This window comes from Centruroides vittatus, unplaced genomic scaffold, assembly GCF_030686945.1.
Source record: "Centruroides vittatus isolate TY-2023 unplaced genomic scaffold, ASM3068694v2 contig_1012, whole genome shotgun sequence".
Classification (NCBI taxonomy): Eukaryota; Metazoa; Arthropoda; class Arachnida; order Scorpiones; family Buthidae; genus Centruroides; species Centruroides vittatus.
Window position 1 is genome coordinate 476,562 of NW_027120659.1, and position 20,399 is coordinate 496,960.

Here is a 20,399-nt window from a genome sequence, read left to right on the forward strand (position 1 = left end):
ACCAAACTCCCAGTGTTCAGGGTTTAATTCACTCAAGTGCGGGCACGAAGACCGCTCGGCCACTGGTGGACGCAAATCTTTATTTATAAGGGTACATAAAATAGAGTTCAAGAATGCATTAAACTGTTATCTATATTTGAGATTCCTTTGATTATTGCTATTTTGTTTATATTACAGAACAATAAATCACGAGTCTATTGCCGTGCAAGAGCTACTATCTGAAAACACTTCAATTTTTAATCATCTCTGTACTAACTCATCATCATACGTTTGTGTTCATGATGATGATAATGAAGAGTTAAAGCAGTAATTATTCCAAAAATCGAAATCCAAGACATGAAAATTTCTGGAGTTGCTCTCCCGGATTCAATACTGGGTCCCCAAAGCAATAGACTGTTTTAACTGCCTCAGTCGTCCATTACAATTTATTAACTAGATTGGTAGTATGGCCGAGGCGGTTAAGGCGTTGTTCTGAGAGACTCCGCATGCAGAATCCAGGCAACACCAAAAATTTTTCATAAGCGATCTGTTCCGGGTATATCAGGGTCCAGTACCTCACCATCTGGCATTCCACTGTAGGCCTAGCCAAACTCACGAAGAGGTAAGAAAAAGCCCTATATCCACAGGACGAAACGATCCAAAACTTCATGTTTTGGATATGTACTGCACATTAATTAATTAATCAAAGTTGTAATAATTTTTGATCGAAAGAGGGCGCTAATGACATCCGTATGATTTAACCATATGAAAATTTTATCTTTTATGCTATGATAAGTTTATTTCTATTTTTTGATAGCTTTTGCAGATATTACAGTTTACTCATCCTTTACCTAATTTGAAACTAAAACTCTCCAATTAGTTTATTTTTACAGTCCCTCACCACCCGGTCGCCCCATTGTGGGCCTGGCCGAACCCATAATGGGCCTACTAAAAGAGGCCCTCTTAGTGCCCACAGGGCGGAGAGTTAAAAAAAAAAAAAAAAAAAAGTTTATTTTTACAATATATATGAGACTTATTTTGACATGGAATTACTAATATATATATAACATGTCACCGTGAAAGACCGAAATTAGAGAATGTCGACACATACAAAATACGTTGGTGAAAGACCGAATATTTGGTTATATTATTATGCATTCGAACAATCGCCGGTGTATGTTGACAAGAACAGATAAGATTTGGTGAAGGTCGAAACAAGCCGAGAAGCCGATGTCAACAGAGAGGCGACAGTCTGTCGCCAAATCCTTTGTTCTGCCGCGATTGAAATCACGTGGCATCTATTTTTATACTCTGGAACCCTGCTGTTTGTCAGTCTTACGTAAGATTTGCTGGTGCGGGCAACGTTTTCTTAAATTTTATTTTTTTATCCGATACCCTAATTCATATTGAATGGATACTGCAGTGAACCATGAACTTTTTTTTAAAAAGTTACGTGCATTAATTGCAAGTAAACGAGAAGACAATTGTTTTTATTTTTCTCAAGAAAAGTACTCTAAAATACTTTCTGAAGTGGTTTCTGCTAAAACTAAGTGCAGCACACCTTTGGATTACAGACGATTAAAACGTTTTGACGTTTTAAAAATTAAAGATGAAGAGAGATTAATTGTACCATTAAAACCAGGAGAAACGAATATACAGTATTATGTTACCAATGACGAATTGTTCAGTATACTATCTGAAACTCACACCAGAACAGGCCATGGAGGAAGAACACGTATGCTTAAAGAATTGCAAGTTAAATACAAAAATATTACCTATGAAGTTGTAATGTTGTATTTAAATTTATGTAAACAATGTCAAATTAAACATAGTGCACCTAAAAAAGGTATTGTTGTGAAACCAACGATCAGTTCGGAGTTAAACTCGAGATGTCAAGTCGATCTGATAGACCTGCAGTCACACAGGGATGGCGAATATAAGTTCATAATGGTGTATAAAGATCATTCAACGAAATTTGTCCAGCTACGACCTTTGAAAACTAAGACAGCTGAAGAAGTAGCGTATCACCTTCTTCATATATTTTTAACATTTGGTGTCCCAGCTATATTGCAATCAGATAATGGTAGGGAATTCTGTAATCGAGTCATATCCGAACTATGCGCTATGTGGAAAGATGTTAAGATAGTTCATGGAAAGCATCGTCACAGTCAAACACAAGGCTCGGTTGAAAGAGCCAATTGGGATATACAGAATATGTTAACCGCATGGATGAACGATAACAATACAAATAAATGGTCGGACGGTTTGCCCTTTGTTCAATTTGCCAAGAACACTACATATGACGAAGAAATATGCCAAAGTCCTTATGAAGCCATGTTTGGCGTTAAACCAAAAAGAGGCATAGCATCGTCGTCTTTGCCTGGTGAACAAATTGCAAATATTGAAACCGAAGAACAGTTCGAAGATATTAATACCTTTGAAGAAAATTTGAGCAGTGGCCGTAATGAATATCATATTCCAAAGGAAAATATTGAACAGGAGCTGCAACCCACCATGTCTTCATATCAAGCCCTGACTGAACACGAGTTTATTTCTATAAAACGATCGGCTGTGAAATCTTCTACTCTAAAGCGAGAATCTTCTACTTCAAGCAACGAAAATGTTATGAACCTCAAAAAGAAAATTTCCTCCTGCTCAAATTGGCGATACCGTACGAATACAAGTCCCTGATGTCGACTGTGGCCGTACAGATGCCTGAAATGTGTTGGGCATTGTTGTTGGAATAGAAGACTCTGACTTTTATAAATTAGCAAACAAAAAAGGTACGCTCAAGCAGCTTTATACCTGCAATCAGTTTGTAATTTGTAAAGAAAATTTACTTTCCATAGATGAGATTTCTTCTCAAGAAATGCCACTGAGGGAAGCAGCTGCAGCTAATTCAAAAAGTGGAGGGCAAGGCTATACACATTGTCAATGCAAAAAGAAGTGTTCATGACTAAATGCAGTTGTAAAAGCAAGGGACTCTTGTGCAATTCAAAGTGTCATAACAGTTTAAATTGTTGCAATAAATAAGATTGTATAACATTAATCATGTAATACATGTGTAACTTTATTATTGGTATTATTTTTCTTTTCTGATTAAGAATGTACTGTTCGTTTTAGGTTCAACAGTTTATTTACACGTGCTGTTACTTAAGCTTTCTCTTATTTTGACATATATCATATATTAAAAAGTTGCATTTTTGTCTTAACCAAATAAAAGATACTTTTATTCAACATTCACTATCAGTGCATGCTGAATGTCGTCGTCTGCTGGTATAAGTGAGAAATAATGATATTTAGCAAATATTTTGTACATACACGAAACAACTACATGAATGCTGACATTCACTGGAGAATCTCAACATTTGCCAGATCTGTCTTTCACAGTAACATATGTATACTGTGTTATATAAGTTTATTTAAAGAAATGTGTAATATCAAAAGGACATTTTACCATATATTTCTGAAATAAGGTTTTAAATAATAAACTACGAACTAATATAGTATAAATCTACATTTCACTAGTAAATTTGTTTTTAATATTAACCTCATTGCATAAATTGAAATAATGATATACTTTTGGAAATCCATATGTTGTAAGGAATTTTTGATTTATCATAATCAAAATGTACAAAAATGAAAACATTTAAAATTAATTTAATTTAAAATATATTTTTAATTTAACAATAATTTCAATAATTTTACTTTTATGAATTTTGTTGTACCTGAAATTAATTACTATACTACTGGAAGAAGTTATATTATAAGAATATAACTTCCTCCAATAATACATAAATTATTATTAGAATATATTACATATTGGTTAAAATAATACAGTGTTATTTTTCAGCTGGAGTGCGCTGCTACACTGTATCAGTAGTTACTCAGTAAAAACAATAATATATGTTTAGACACCACGAATGCATGCCTGCAGTCGTGGGCATCCACGAAAGAGGTAAACAGGGTACTTGTCTCTTCCTGAAATCGAGTAAAAAATTCCACAAATTATAATCATAAAAGTGATTGAGATGTATAACTTTACACTGTCAACAGGGGGCTGCTTTGTCCGTCTCTTTTTATATTGATGAATACTGTATTCTATAATCTATACTAAAATAATAGAATATCGTGAAAAAAACCCAGAAAGCGTTAAAAATTAAATAAAAATTTATTGATGTAATTATTTGTCCTCCTGGAAAATTTGCCATGCCCATGGTAATGTGTTTAGAAAAAGAGCACTAGAATAATACAAGTACATTACATTAAATTATTTTAATAATTAAAGCTATTCTAATCTTTTTATTTCAAGAATTATTATTAAAACTTTAATATAAATTTATTCTTAAAATTATGTTTGAAAACAATTCACTGTTGTATTTATCATTTTTATATATTTAAGTCAACAAAAATCAAATCAGATCTACTAGTTAAAAATAGGTTTAATTTGGTTTCATATAATTATTATTGTGTATTATTGTATCTCATTTCAGAAAATAAAATGCTGTTTGTCTGTAGAATATTTTACAATATTACATTTTATCATTTATTTTGTGCTAATTATCATTCTGATTTAGCATTATTTAATATAATTGTAATTCATCATCATCTGAAAATGATTTTTCAAACAGAAATGCAATTACTGAACATTTGTAGAATTTGATCCTTTACCACAGTTTCCACTAAATCTAATATTCTTTCATAAAAATTATCTTGGATATCTTATATATCATTAAATATACAATTGTTTGCTTGAAATAAGAAATTATATCAAGTTTAAAACACATTTATTCTAAAATGTATTACTCATGTATTTAGTTAAGAGTATAATCAATGCAAAGAAATATAATTAGATTAAAATTACTCAACATTATGCTAGTCAATAGAGTGATGCTATCATTTTTTTTAGAACCATAAGTTTTTGATTTTGTAATAATCCTCAACTCATATAAATGTATATATTTTATGTTATCTGCTGTTTGCTTCTCAATAATATTTTATATCAAGAAAAAATAAACTTATGAAGGTTTTCAAAATAAAAAAATATACATCTACTATATACATATAATAGATATTTTTTACTGGAAAAATTGATGTTAATGTGTGCCCTAAATTCCTATCACAGACTCCAGAAAGGTTAATAAAACTCTTCTTACATAAATTGCTGACCTTAACAGATTTCAATTTATATTGCTTGTCATTTTGAAGGTCATAAACAATTTTTAAAAAGTACAATATTGAAGACTTAATAAAAAAAATTTTTTAAGGTCTTCTGGACATCCATTCAAAATCATATTTTTAAATGTATTTTGTTCTGCTCTTTTTAATTTTTATTTTACAAATTTTTAAAAAAAAATTTGGGAAAAGTAATGTGTAAACATTAAATGAATAAATAAATGTTTATATACATGTATTTGATTTACTAAGAGTTGATTGTTAATGACTTACATATTGCTCAGTACCACAAAATTAAAGCGAGAAATGAAATCTTTATATTTAAAATTTAATTACTGTAGCACAGTTTTGATCATTTAAATTTTTCTATTTTACACTAATGATTTAATTGAATCTTTTAATTTTCTATAATAATTCTTGTATATCTGTTTAGAATAAGAAATATTAGAATAACTCCTTTCAGGGGAAAATTTTTGAATTGAAATAACACAACTTTCAGTTTGCATTGGAAGTTCATATATAGTTAATCAGGACTTCTTGCCCCTAAGCTTTCCATATCTGGTCTTGAGTTTCATTTATCTAATATCATTCTTGGGATTAAGAAAAGACAGACAGATGACACTGGGAATTTATAGGTCTACAATTTTTTCAAATTGCAGTCCAACAACATATTCAATCTCTTTCTGCAATACCTCAATATCATCAAGTATTTATGCTATTACATTACTTTTTGATAGTTTAATGTTATACTTTATTTACAATTAACTATACAATTTCTTGTTATTATATCTTAAGAAATTAATTATTAGTTCTTAAATCACAATAGTTATTTAGTAGGATTATTAATTATTCCTTAATTTTTTCATGTTGTATAATCTATAATTTATACTTTAGGCTTAGTTATTCATTAATGTTTATTAGATGAAAAAGTGATGCAATTAACTATTATGAAAACAAACTTCAAATAGATATATTTAGTTTATTTTCTAGTAGAGTCAACTGATTTTTTAATAGAGTTAATAAAAATATATAAGATGTTATGATGGTATTTCATTTCCTTTAATGATACATGAGAAGGAAACTTAAATTTATATGCTATAAACTTGTTTCTTTATTATATTTTTGACATATGTCTAGATTTTCAGCTGCCACTGAGCTAAGAAACAAAATTATTATGTTTGAACTTTAATAATATGCTTTTATTTTTCACAATAATCATAAATGTTAAAAACTGCAATAAATGTAGCTTAGTTGACATGTAAGGGCTAAACAGCTTAAATTGTTAAACTAAAAAGATCAAATATCTTGAAGACAGTAAGTTAATTAGATTACTACTAAAAAAATTTGCCAAATGACATTTCTTTCATATTTTATGCAAAAAGTATTTTCTCTATAAGTAGTAATAGAATTTTTCTGAAAGTTTAGAGTTGATATATTTAAAATATATGCTATTATTATTATTGTTATGTTGGGTTTAGTGGGTTATATTATATTATAGACACCAGTGGCTGTGTACTATGCCAGAACAGAGTCAAGGCATAGCAACCAAAACAAAACTAAAATTAAATAAGCGTGTCAATGTCAATATTCAGGAATTTCCTAACAATATGGCATGTATTCAATATTTTGGTCTTCTGTAGTGTGATGTAGATATTTCTATTCAATTGTAATGTTCCCAGGTTTTTGTGTAGTGTGTGTGGTATCACACCTGTACAGAAGAGAATGACAGGTACAATAAGCACTCTATCCATCCTCTACAGATGCCTTATTTCCTGGGCGAGTTCTGTGTACTTGTTAATTTTTCTAGTGAATGTTTTGTACATTGTGAGTGTTTGGAATGGCTATGTCTGTAATGCATGTGATTTTATTGTGTTTGTCAATGAGCATGATGTCTGGTCTGTTGTGGTAAATTGTTTTATCTGTGATTATGACTCTGTCATAGTACATTTTGTGTGTGTTGTTTTCCAATACTGTCTGTGGAATATACTTGTAGTATGGTTTGTGGATGTCTAATAATTTGTGTTTCTTCACAAGCTCTTGGTGTATTATATTTGCTACTTGATTGTGTCTATGTAAATAATTTGTCTGTGCCAAGAGCTTGCAACCAGAAGTGATGTGTTGTATAGTTTCTGGCATGACATGACATTTTCTGCATGTGTCATTTGTGAGTGTTGTATCTTTGAGTATGTGTTTTCTGTAGTTTTTAGTATTTATGACTGATCTGTATGGCAATCATGAATCCTTCCATCTCCCCAAAGAGGCATCCCCGAGCTAACCAGCTGTTTGACGCAGTTTTGTCAACAAAATCCTGGGCCAGGTTGTAAGGATGCCTGCCGTGGAGTGCCTTTCAAGCCCATGATTGCTTAATGGTGTCTATACTTCATATATGTTGTGTTGTGTCCATATGACATGAGTGTAAGTTTAATGGCATGTTATTTGAGTCTGCTAGAGTTACTGCTTTATGTAACTGTGGTGTTTCTTGTTTTCTGTGTAAAAACTCTCACAGTGACTGTGTTTGTAGTGAAGGTTAACTATGCCAATCAGGCCATGTCCGCTATCTTTAAATCAAAGGATTAATCTTTCTGTGGCGGATTTAGGGTGATGTTGTTTATGCTTAGTAAGTGTTGTTCTTGTTTTCCTTTGGAGTTGCTCAAGATCTGTGTGAGTCCAATGTATAACTCCAAAAGAATATGTGAGTACTGGGATGACATATGTGTTTATTGCTTTAACTGTGTGTTTTGCATTTAACTGTGTTCCGAGAATAGCATTTAATCTACTTTGGTATTCTTTAATTAATCTTTGCTTTATTTGTGCATGTTCTGTTAATTTGGCCTGTTGGAATCCTAAATACTTGTAGAACTCGCCCTCTTCCATGGATTCAATAATGTCCCCATTTCTAAGTGCAAAATCTTGTTTCTTCAGGATTCCTTTTTCTATGTGAAGTGTTTTGCATTCATACACCAAGGACATACAAACTCCATTTGTATGTCCTTGGTGTATGAATGTGTGATTTGTAGGAGTTGATGAAGTTGTTTTTGTGTGGATGCATAAAGTTTTATGTAGTCCATGTACATGAGATGTGACAGTGTAAACTGTGTTGTTTTTTCATGTCTGATATTGTAACCATATTGCGTGTTGTTTAACATGTTTGATAATGGGTTCAAGGCTAAGCAGAACCAGAGAGGACTCAAGGAATCTCCTTGAAAAATTCCTCGCCTAATAAAAATTTGGTTTGTGTGTATGGAAGTGTTATGAACCCTGAGATGTAGCGTTGTTCTCCAGTGCTGCATAGTGTTTTGGAAGAATGCAATGAATGATGGATGTATTTTATACATGTGTAGAATATGTAGCAGCCAACTGTGGAACAGTGTTAAATGCCTTTCTGTAGTCTATATATGCCATGTGTATGTTTCTGTGTTGTTTGTGTGCTTGCCATAGAATGACTGAATCTATGAGTAACTGTTCTTTGCATCCCCTGTGATTTCTACGGCAACCTTTTTGTTGTTCCGTTAGAATGTCGTGTTCTTCAACATGTTTGTATATTTTGTTTGCGATACAGGATGTCAATAATTTGTAGAGTGTTGGAAGACATGTAATTGGTCTGTATTGTGTGGGGTCTGTGGTATTGTTGTTTTTAGGTTTCACGTAGGTAATGCCCTGAGTAAGAAAATTTGGCATGTCTTGTGGATTGATGATAATGATGTGTGTTAGATGTTTAGCTAGTTCCTGGTGCAGTGATGTGAACTTTTTGTACCAGAAATTGTGAATATTGTCTACACCAGGTGTCTTCCAGTTGTGTGCTCTGTTAACAGTGTATTGGAAATCATGTATATTTATTTCAGCACAGGGCATAGTTGGTATGTTGTGCAAGTTTCTGTTCTCCTCCTCGATCCAGCCTGCATCAGCATTGTGCCTGACAGCACTGGACCAAAGAGAAGACCAATATGTTGTGAGTTCTTCTTCTGTTGGTGTGCCACTGTGCTGTGTATCAGTGTTTGCTTTGTTATTAATTTGTCTGTAAAAGAGTTTTTCATTGTAAATAATTCATTTTGTTGTTTTCGTAGTGTACATGTTTTGTATCGTTTGAGTCTATGTGCTTTGGCAGCAAGTTTTTGTTTTAGTGTATCAATGTATTCTGTAATGCGTGTGTTGTGATGTTCATGTTTTGTGTGTGTTTTTATTTTCTTGAAAATGTTTTTGAGCTGTTTCCTTAATTTGGGTGTTATGTTGTTTTTAGTGTATTGTGTCAGCCTGCCTAATTGCTGTCTAATGTCATTTATTTGTGTTTCTATTCTTCTCTGCCAGGCAGGCTTGTGATAGAATTGTGTTTTCTGTGTATTTGTCTGTGATTGTACTTTCAGTCCATGGTGTGTCACTACTGTGACTGCCCCAGCATAAACTAATGTATGAATGTCTGCGAGTGTAGAAATTGAATGAATGTAGTGTGGTATTAAGTGAGTGTTTACATAATTTAGTGTTTTTCTTACTTCCTTTGACGTGTTGATTTTTGGTATTCGTGGTCTTTGTGTGGGATCTGTGCCTGTATATTTAGTGAGTGTTTCCTGAAATATAAGTGAGAGCATATTAACTAAATCCATGTCTATGTTATCAGTGATGGATGAGGAAGTGTCTGTAGTATCATTAGTGGTAATTGTTGTATGTGTATTATCATCGATGCTTGTTACTGGATTATCCCGACAGGTTACGTGATCTTCATTAATGTTAGATGTTTCTGTCTGTTGATGTATTTGATTAGCAACCTGTTGTTTGATAAGTTCAAGTGTTGTTTGCGGGATAAGGTTGTTGTGTATAATTGTTCTTTTTTGATCAACAACCCTTTGTTCGGTGACAGTGAGGTGAGGATATTGTTGTGTGAATCTTAGGTGTAGTTGTTGTCTGTATTCTGTCATGTTTGTTTTGAGTTTTGTGATGGTGTAGTAAGTACGGATGATAAACTTGTTCATTTCTATTGTCCATTTCATCCGTTGGTGTGGTTTTCCAGCCTTTGTGGTCTGTGGATGCATTGCCACAGAAACACTAAGGCTAGGTTGGTTCCTCACATTTGTTGAGGGCATTGCAGTAGCCATGCTTGAGCTGGTGCTGCTTTCACCACTGGTAAACAAGGGAGACTGTGACCTATTTTTCGAACGTGAGCCTCTGCCTAACCCATGCACGCGGTCCTTGTTAACCTGGGAGACGTCCAAGCCAGTATCAAACTTAGATCTGGTTACTACCATGATAAATATCTCCACAGAATGTGGGTGAGGTCACTCTTAGCTTCATTTCTCCCCATAGACCTTACTGGCATGGGTGTCCCTACCAGGAGCTTGTGCTCCATCCTGCATTGCTCTATGGATCAGTAAAATTACTGGGCTCTTCCACCACGACCAGGTGGTGACCACAGGAGCATTATTATTATTATAAATAAACTTTCAAATTATATATTTTCGAATTGTTTTAACATGTCCTTTTAATGCCAACCAGAGTCAATGAAACCAGAATTTCCTCTAATTGTAGTCTTATCTACTTACTTTGCATAAGGTTATGGTTTTTTTAATCATCTGTTTAAGAGTCCTGAAATGATTACAGTATACTACACTTACTGTACTCTTATTGCAAAACTTATTTACTAGCATAGTGAAAATTTATTGAGAAAAAATACCATGAAATGCTATAAATGCATAACAAACTGACTTAAAAATTTAGTTAATGAAGTTTATATCACCAATGTAAGAGAATTTGATATATATTTATTTGCAAATCATTTCTTTAGCAAGAAACATCAATCCACATCAATGCTTGCCTAATCAGATCATCTTTATTTCATCGATTGCCATATATGAATTTCAGGAACTTTCTTTCCCTGTTCAGTAAGGCACATTTTTCTCCTGTTTCTTAGCAACCAAGACATCTCTGCAGCAGATTTGCATAAAACTTTAGACTCTTTATCGGTGGTGGAACGAGAAGTACCCAAAGGGAAGGGTTACTCAAATATTTTAAAATAATTAATAAACCAAAATAGATCACCTTCCTCACTTTCTCCAGCAAATTTTTATTACAAAACAAACAATAATAAAAATTTGCTGGAAAAAGTAAGGAAGGTGTTCTATCGTGGCTTAGTAGAAAAGTTCCAGCTTTTGGAAGAATAATTAATATCTTTTATTAACATGGTCATGACAATTGTACCATGATGGTCTGATAAACAATATTTGTCATCATAAATATTTGTAATTAAAAACATTCTGAAGTTTAAACAAACAAATTTTAATTTTTCTTTTGTTACAATGGGAAGGGCTTAAGACCCTGTAGCCCACACTCCTTGTGTCCACTAGTGTTTATTATTATGCAAATCTACTGCAGAGATGTATTGTCAATAAAAAACAAGTAAAAAAATGCACCATACTGAAGAGGAAACAGAAGTTCCCAAAACACATTTATGGAAATTGATGAAATAAAGACAGTCTGACAAGGTAAGCATTAGTGTGCAGTGACGTTCCTTCCTAAAGAATTAATTTGCAACATAGAAATTATAACACAGTTCCAAAGTATGACTATACTATGATATATTTACTTATCAGGTATCATTTTTAATAATAAAACAGGTTTTGTAAATTATTTTTCATATAACTCATATATTTTAAATAAAACTCATAATGAATTATGTCAATCTGGACTTTTATGGTATGTTTTCTTAAGGAACACCTTTGTGATTTTGCAGTTTCAATTATAAAAACCTAATGTGGATTAAGATTTATAAATGTTTCAGTTATAAAATATATTACATGATGTCAACTGTTTTACAAATTTTATTATTAACTATGGTCACATTTAATACTGTTTATATGTTTAAATAGAAATTAAAATAATGGAACAAGTTAATAATGTAGATTTTAAAATCAAATTGAAAATTATATTTGATAATTATTTCAAAACTGATTCTTGTTACCACTAAAAATTAACATTTTTCAAGAACTTTTTAGCAATTTTAAGCCAATGATTATAAAACATTCAGCTATGAGATTTTCTTTGGGAGGAAATGTTTTATCTTCAATGAAAAATCTTTCATATATACATATTTTTACAAAATTTTTATATAAGTAATAAAATATAAACACAGTATATTTCTATGTTTTAGTTATATTGCTAGAAATCCATTAATGACAACAAAAATGTAGAAAATAGTATATTTTCTTGTTCATTTTATGAGTTGTCTTCAAAATAGAAGCTATATTGTCTTTCACTAATCAAAGATTCAAAGTAGGCTATTTCTTTTTATAAAGAAACTTTGTTAACTTTATCACTTAGTGATGCATTGTATAGCTATATGCAATATTTAACAGCATGAAAAGGCTTTCATTAGAAAATTGAAAATTATTAAATTTTGTTAAAATTTACATTTTTCTACATTCCAAATAATAGATCGTCCAATAATTTGAGAGCCATTAAAATAACCAACCGTTTTCACAGATAATATATAGATATTGCAAAGAAATAATTCAATCAGTTAAATTTTTGAAGGCCACCAAAATATCTAATGTAAGTTTTATAATTAATAATATTAAAAGCATTTACGAGCCAGAATTCTTTCACAAGCTCTATGCAGAACAATATTGTTTAATATTTTTATTCTTTCAATTCGATAAAATGTTTTTTATAATCTATAAATATGGAAATGTTTTGTGTTTTTCTCTTCTAGAAATTCTATATTAATTTATATGTAAAATATATTTGCATTTAAAAAACAAATTAAATATATTTAATATAAAAAGTTTCAAGTTTATAATTACATTTTTGAAATATTATATTAATTTTTATGTGAAATTAAAAAATCTATCATAGTGTATTCATATTTTTAATGTCATTGAAGTATTTCATAAAATTTTTTAATCTGTTAGGCTTATCTCAAGATATTAAAGTTTTTAATTTTTAAAATTTCATCATAATTATCATTAATAACTTAAATTTTACACATTAAATCATATTTATTAATGAGATCAGAAATCTTTCAAATAATCTAAAGTATAATTAGGATCCATATGACAACATACAAGTCAATTTATTCAGAATTGAATTTTCTTTTCTTGTTAAAATTTGATTAAAAACAGGAAAAGGTTTAAAATATATTAAATTTGAATAATTTTTGAAAAAAACACAAAGCAATTTAAAAGCAACAGAGCATTAAAATTGTCATTTTAATCATAACTTAATTATTATATCAATATATATATATATATATATATTTATATATAATATTCATATGTATATATATTGAATAGGAAAAACACTTGTAAAACAGCAATATTGCAAGCAATAATGTCTTGTTCATTATAAAATCATGAATATTTTTCAACAATTGTATTTACATGCATATTTTGAAGTTTGCAATATCATTTTTTTTTTGTAAATAAATAAGAATACATTTAAAATGCATCCATGTCTTTAAGAATTACATTTGAGTATATCAATATAATTCATAACTTAAAAATAAAATATAGAATATGTATACTTAATAAAAAATTCATTTAAAAAAACCTAAAATATATCTGGCTGGAAGCACTTAAAGAAAATTACCAATTGACTATACAAGATTACTTATGAAACATTTGTGCAGAATTTTGAAAAAATTGCATTATGATCATGTTATCAACTATGATAGTACCACTTTCCAACTACTTAACATTAGATGAAATTTTGTTCTATAAACTATCATCATCAAGTGTTTGGCATATTGGAATGCAAGTGACTACTATCTGACATATCGTCAATGTTCCTTGTTGGAAGTGTGAAAGTTTTAACTGTACTACTAGTGGTTATCATACTTGTACAGACTGGTCCAACACTGATGCTACTATCTGAAACATTACTGACTACCTGATTAGATGCATCACAGTTGGCAGTGCTACTAGTGCTGTGAGGTGGTCTGGGTAATCTTCTGCGTAACCAAGAATGACGAAGAGCAGAACTCGGTATCATCCTAATAGATGGATCCCAAGTAAGACAACCCTTTAAAAAATCTATAAATAAGAGATCATCACATCCTTTTAATGCTGTCACCCAATCTTTACTTCCTGGTGGACCTCTGACTTTACCCCTTCGTGATCTTCCACCATTTAATACCACAGTACCGTTTGGTTGCGCTGTTACTGTACAGTAACGAGGATAACCTTTTGAACTAATAAAATTTTTTAGTATTTTTTGATTGATCTAACAATTTTTGTGGGGGCATACCTAACAATTCCATCATACACGATAACTGATCTGCTTCGTCTTCACCAGGAAATAATGGACAACCAGTCAGTAATTCTGCAAGTATACATCCTAAGCTCCACATATCAATTGGCATACCATACTTACTACCTAAAATTACTTCCGGAGCACGATAAAATCTGGACTGTATGTACGTATATACACGCTGATGCTCAAAACAACTCGAACCAAAATCTATTACCTTTATACTGCTTCTTCCTTGTTGTTTCAACAGCACATTTTCTGGTTTTAAATCACAGTGAATTATTTTATTTCTATGTAATGCTTCAAGACATTGGAGCAATGAATGTGCAAACTTCCTAACTAATTGTAAACTAAATCCTTGAAATTTATTCTTTTTTATAAGTTCATATAAATTAATGCTCAAAAGTTCAAAAGTAATGCATATATGATTTCTGAATATAAAATGATCATACATATGAATGATATTCATTGTATTATCTTTGTCTTGTTTTCTTAAGTGATCTAAAATGCGTATTTCTTCCTGAGCTTGTCGATGAAATCTTTTTTCATTTCGTACCATTTTCAGAGCAACGTGCTGATGACTTTTATGATCGTAAGCTTTCACTACTTGTCCGAAACTACCCTTCCCAATAATTTTTAGCATTTCGTAACGATAAGCTATATGATCGTGGGGAACGTGTTGATACGATCCCTGATCGTCGTCGTAACCGCAATTGTTTAGCGCTCCTATAACTCCCTGTCGTTTTTTTGCATTGGCACCAATGAAATAAATTTGCGGATAATTAAATATTTCGTGATGTTCGTAAGGTGTTAATTTGTGCATATATAACTTCATCACTTGTTCGGGAGTGGCAACTAACGGTTTGGATTTCGACAAATTACTTTTACTACTGGATGTCGACAAATTCTCTATGCTAGTAGCAGGACGGACATCTGGTAACTGAGGAACTGTCGTTCTGGTTACTTCGTTATGTCTCACAGTTAAATATTGAGGTATTGATTGACTTTCTCCAACAGACTGGTATTGAGTATTACTTGCTTTGGTGCTTCCAATAGTATTTGTTTTCATAGATAACATTTTAGCCTTATCTTCTGATATTTTAGGTAGAAAAGATTCACTGTTAGTAGAATTTGGTGTCCCATTGATACTAGTAAATAGAGATCTTGTTCTGGAAAGAGGCATAGATGCTTGTTGTTTGTTTGGCATTTCAATTTCAACGTTCTTGGGAGAGAAGACGACATCGAACGAGTTTAATGTATGCTAGTTTTATATATCATCAATGTATTGTTTTTAATATATTTAAACATCCTTCTACTATCTATATTTAACGACCAAAAAATATCAACATATTCCTTACTTAGAAAATACACAAAAGACTTCATATCAACAACTGACAACTCGGTCCTTGCTCTGTTCGACGACTCGTCTGACGTCGAGTAAATTTAGCCAATAGAATGACCGATAGGTCTTTGATCTCTGTGACGTTAGAATTTCAACCAATAGAACGAGTGCTAACTAATACAGCTGATTTACCAGTCGGAGCCGAATTCCTTCGATTAAAATTAGAAAAATTTCCAAGAAATTTATTAAACGAAAGTTTTGATTTATTTCATATTTTAATAAATTTTACAACATTTAAAAAATTAAAACGCCTTATTTAATTTTTATTTTTTATTTATTGCAATAACAAATATAGTTTAAAATTTAAGCCTATTTTTGAAATAAAAATTTATACATTCTCTAAGTTTATAAAATATCCTTAATTTTGAGGCTTTAAATATTTTTTTATTCATTGCATTTGTATTAATACGCATTGAATTTGTATAAGACAAAGTCAACAACAGCGAAATAATAGTAATAGATTAATAATAGCAAAATAGCAAGTAATTTAATGCAAAACAATAGCGATTAATAGTAAAGCTGGAGCATGTATTCGATTTTATGAACTCAGAAATTGAATTTCAGATTAGGCAGTTCGTAAAAGTTGGTCTCAGGCCAAACTGAGAGATATCTATGTTTCCGAAAACTTTTAAAATTGCTGACAGAGCTGGCACGTGAGATGTAAGCCATTGTGGCTTTATTAAACCTTATTTATTTTCCTTACTATAAATATCAGTCAAATAAACATAGTCAAGATGCTAATAATTTTTATTTTTGTCAATTAAAAAAAAAAAAAAAAAAAAACCTGAATATGGCATAAAGTAATTCAACCTGGAAATATTGTTTACAAAACGACGTTCGAAGGTGTCTCTGTTTTTGTTCTGAAATTCGAAATGGTTTTTTGGTTCCTATAATAGCATCGAGGACCGCATACATGACACTATTTTTCCGAAAATTATGTATGTATTTTTAAAAAATTGCAAGAAAATCCAATAAATCAAGCATTTTTGTTGATTTCGGTTCAAAAAATGTAAAAAGTTCATTTTCGTCAGTTAGAAGCAAAATGTGTTATTTAAGGAACTCTCGGATTCTCGGATAAATTCGGAAAATACGGGGACTACTAATTACTATGAATTGGATATAGAAACGTCATCCATACATAAACGACATAATACTAAGACCCGAAAGACCTATTGTTAGACATTGCATTTGAGTTATAAATATTCTATGTATGCATGTATATACATAGAGTATACTGTGTATACAGTGGGTGATCATATTATTAGAGCCACAACGTAAAAAATACATTTTTTCAACTTACACCATAATAAAAGCATGAAACTAAGAGAAATGTGTAAATTTGTTTATTTACTAATTTCTAAGGGGTCTTGTTAAAAAAATAAAAATATAAATCAGGTGGGTGTTTATATTTATATTTCTAGAACTAAAAATAAATGTAGGAAAATATGTTTAATGTTTTGTTGAACCGCCTTTTGTAGCAATCACCGCTTCAACTCTTCTAGGCATAGTTTGTATGTATTTCAAGCATTTTTTTATTTTTATTTTTATTTCTTTACTCCTGTGCCACACTTCTATTAAACGCTCTATTAATTGACGCTTGTTGGTGATAAGATTCCTGGAAATTTCTCTCTTTAGCAGCTCCCAAAGGTTTTCTATAGGATTAAGGTCTGGGCAATTTCGAAGCCTCAATTTGTTTATCTGCCAGGTATTTTGTGACTTTTTTTAGCCATGTGGCAAGGAGCAGAGTCATGCATAAACAAAAAGTCACCATTTGGATACCATTCCTCAACTTGGGGAAGCATCTTGATGTCTAAGACCTTCATATATTGATCTTGTCTCATTGTGCCCTCTACAATGTACAGGCGGCCAGTACATTGGCTACTGATGACAGACCACACCATAATGCTTAGAGGGTGTTTCACTCTTCTTAGTATACAGTCATCGCGATACTTCTCCCCAATTCGTCTCCTTACAAACTCTGAATCGAAGACTCGTCAGAGAAACAAACATGAAAAAATCAGCAGAGTCGTTAAAACCTTCAAAATATGATTTTAAAAAAAGGCATTTAATTTATAATTTGGTATAAAACCATAGGTTTACCTTTTCCCAATCTTGAACAGTCCAGTTTATGTGATCTTTTGCTCACTGCAATCGCTTTGCCATCATAATGGGCGTAAGCCGCGGCTTTTTTGCGGGACGCCGACGCGCAAGCCCAAGTTCTTTAAGACGACAACGAGTCGTCATTGGTGATATATTTATATTAGCATCCTGAATCTTTTTTATCAACAATTTCAGAGGTGTCTTTCTGTTCTCCATACAGATATTTCTTATTTGACGCTTATCTTTGAGTGTAGTAATTTTTTTTCGCCACATTTCCCCTTTCGGTTCGAAATTAAATCCACATTAGTGTCGAGTTTCTTCTTAATTCTATCAACAAAAGCCCTTGAAACCCTTGCAATTGATACAATTTGTCTATTTGAATGCTCAGAATTTAAAATGGGAGTTTTAATTTCACTTATTTTCCTAGGGGTGAGGTCATTAACTTTCCCCGTGACTAAAATAACCTAAAAATAATGAAAAGCTCATAATTGTAACAACTTTTATATAAAATGGCATTATAACATCATATTAAACATTACATACCTTAACAACAATATTACCCCCACAACGATTTAATAAAATGTTTTTAAAACACAAAAACTACGAATTAAGCAGATGATACTCAAACGGCGACAAACTGTTAAATGAAGGCGTTATCGCAAAATGGCATGCTACTAATGGTTATTTTTGCCAACGATAAAATAATCAACTAATTTGAAATGTATACGTATCCGCTAGGACCAAAAACATAGTAATAAGACTTGATTATGAATTTTGTATTGAAATGTTTACAGTATTACTGATTATTTGTCACTTTTAACAAGTGGGTCTAATAGTATGATCACCCACTGTACATTCAGCTCCATATGAAAATTTTTCTAACTGCTCTTGAAGATTTAGGCGTGAATTGTTTTCATGTCACATCCACGCCTTTCCTTTGCTGTTATAGAGCAAAAAATTCTCTTGAAAAACTCAAATATAATTTTATAGATTGGAATTATAAAAATAAAATTCTAATTATTTTTGCAAATTAACGTCCATAAATAAGTACTACGATCCTGTATTATATTAGTAAAATAATAAGGTAAGTATGTATACATATTCATAAATATTGCAATACTTTTTCTATTACAATACTTTCACACAAGGAGGATGTGTGATTAGATTCAGAAAAAGTATTGCAGTATTTACGCATACATACTTATCTTACTATTATACTAAATTAATGTCCGGTTTGAGGTGCTGACGGACAGAGGACAATGCTCAAAAGCCAAACTATCTGGTCCAAAGCTGGAAGTCTGATCATCCTAATTGGGCTGCAACTTTTAAATTGCAAACCTATAAATTCTTACTGGCGTCCGTCTACCTGACTGTCCTTTCCTATACTAGAGAGATAGATGAAAGTCGAGACCAGATATAGAAAGCATAGGGGCAGGAGCCTCCGATTAACTATACACGATTTTCCGGTTTGGACCGGAAATCATGTTATTTCAATTCAAAAATTTTCTCCAAAACGCAGTTAGATGACCTGAATGACTCTTGTTAACAGGAAAAGTATGATGTACAGGGACAAGATCGAGATCAAAATCGAGAGCATTGTGACGAAAAATAGCAACCAGACATTGTGACGATGTCACAATAAATAATTGCTGGTTTAATACGCATTTCTTTCGTACATTCAAGCAAACTTTTATTTATATTTATATAATATATTATTAATAATATTTTAACAGTATATTTCAATTAATTAATGTTTGCGAGATTTTGGAGAAACAATTTTCAATGAGATGAATAGGCCAAAAGCACTAATATAACTAGAATTTTCATTACATTTTAAAAAGCTGCTTCTTCTTTACAGATAGTATGAGACCATTTTTTCCTGCTCACTTTGGGTTCAGTTAGGCCACAATGGAGGCAGTCGGATGGTGAAAGGCAAGATTCGATATATCCGGGATTGATCGTTCATTAAACATCCGAGCTTTTTGATTCAAACGCGAACCTGGATTTCCAGAGTGGCAAGCTTACCGCCTAAGCCACATTAAGCAGGATCTTCAACAAAATCTCCGTTTCAGTCAATGCTTTAATATAGAACAGTGGTTCAAAACTATTTGAGAAACTCTTCTTTTATTCCTCTCTAGATAGAAATAAGATATCCATCATAATTTGTATGATTTAGTTCATTTATAACTTTGTTTTTCTTTTAAACAATTTTCGTATGTGTAATATATATAACAGTAGTGTATACTGTATAAAAGAATGATCAAGTGATAAGCCAAAAAGCTAATTGGAAAAGAAACAGATGATAAATGGAAATCATGTGATATGTTGCGTGCCAGATGATTTCTCCCTATCTTCCACTTTGGGAACGCGTGCCATAGATTCTCCACCCCTAGTATATAATATTTATTTATTTGAGAGGTCTAAAGAGGAATAAATTGTAATAAATTATTCTGTGTATATTCAGCCTAAATTTGACAACTTATATTCATCATATGAATTGCTGGATTTTTAT

The 20,399-nt window shown here is 31.4% G+C and overlaps 2 protein-coding genes across 2 annotated transcripts; one reads left to right on the forward strand and one right to left on the reverse strand.

Annotated features, from left to right (window-relative positions):
* Positions 1 to 1,389: 1,389 nt before the first annotated feature.
* Positions 1,390 to 2,670, forward strand: LOC136987076 (KRAB-A domain-containing protein 2-like). Its single transcript, XM_067284772.1, has one exon. It carries the CDS (start codon positions 1,390 to 1,392, stop codon positions 2,668 to 2,670), a length of 1,281 nt encoding a protein of 426 aa, XP_067140873.1.
* Positions 2,671 to 13,437: 10,767 nt separating this feature from the next.
* On the reverse strand, positions 13,438 to 15,858 carry LOC136984179 (dual specificity tyrosine-phosphorylation-regulated kinase 2-like). Its single transcript, XM_067281125.1, is given in 2 exon segments — positions 13,438 to 14,329; positions 14,331 to 15,858. Coding segments are annotated over 2 exon segments (1,725 nt in total). The 5' UTR covers positions 15,593 to 15,858; the 3' UTR covers positions 13,438 to 13,866.
* Between the last annotated feature and the right edge of the window lie 4,541 nt (positions 15,859 to 20,399).

Excerpts from the sequence above, each read along its gene's own strand:
- LOC136987076 (XM_067284772.1), top strand. The coding sequence starts at position 1,390 with ATGGATACTGCAGTGAACCATGAACTTTTTTTTAAAAAGTTACGTGCA.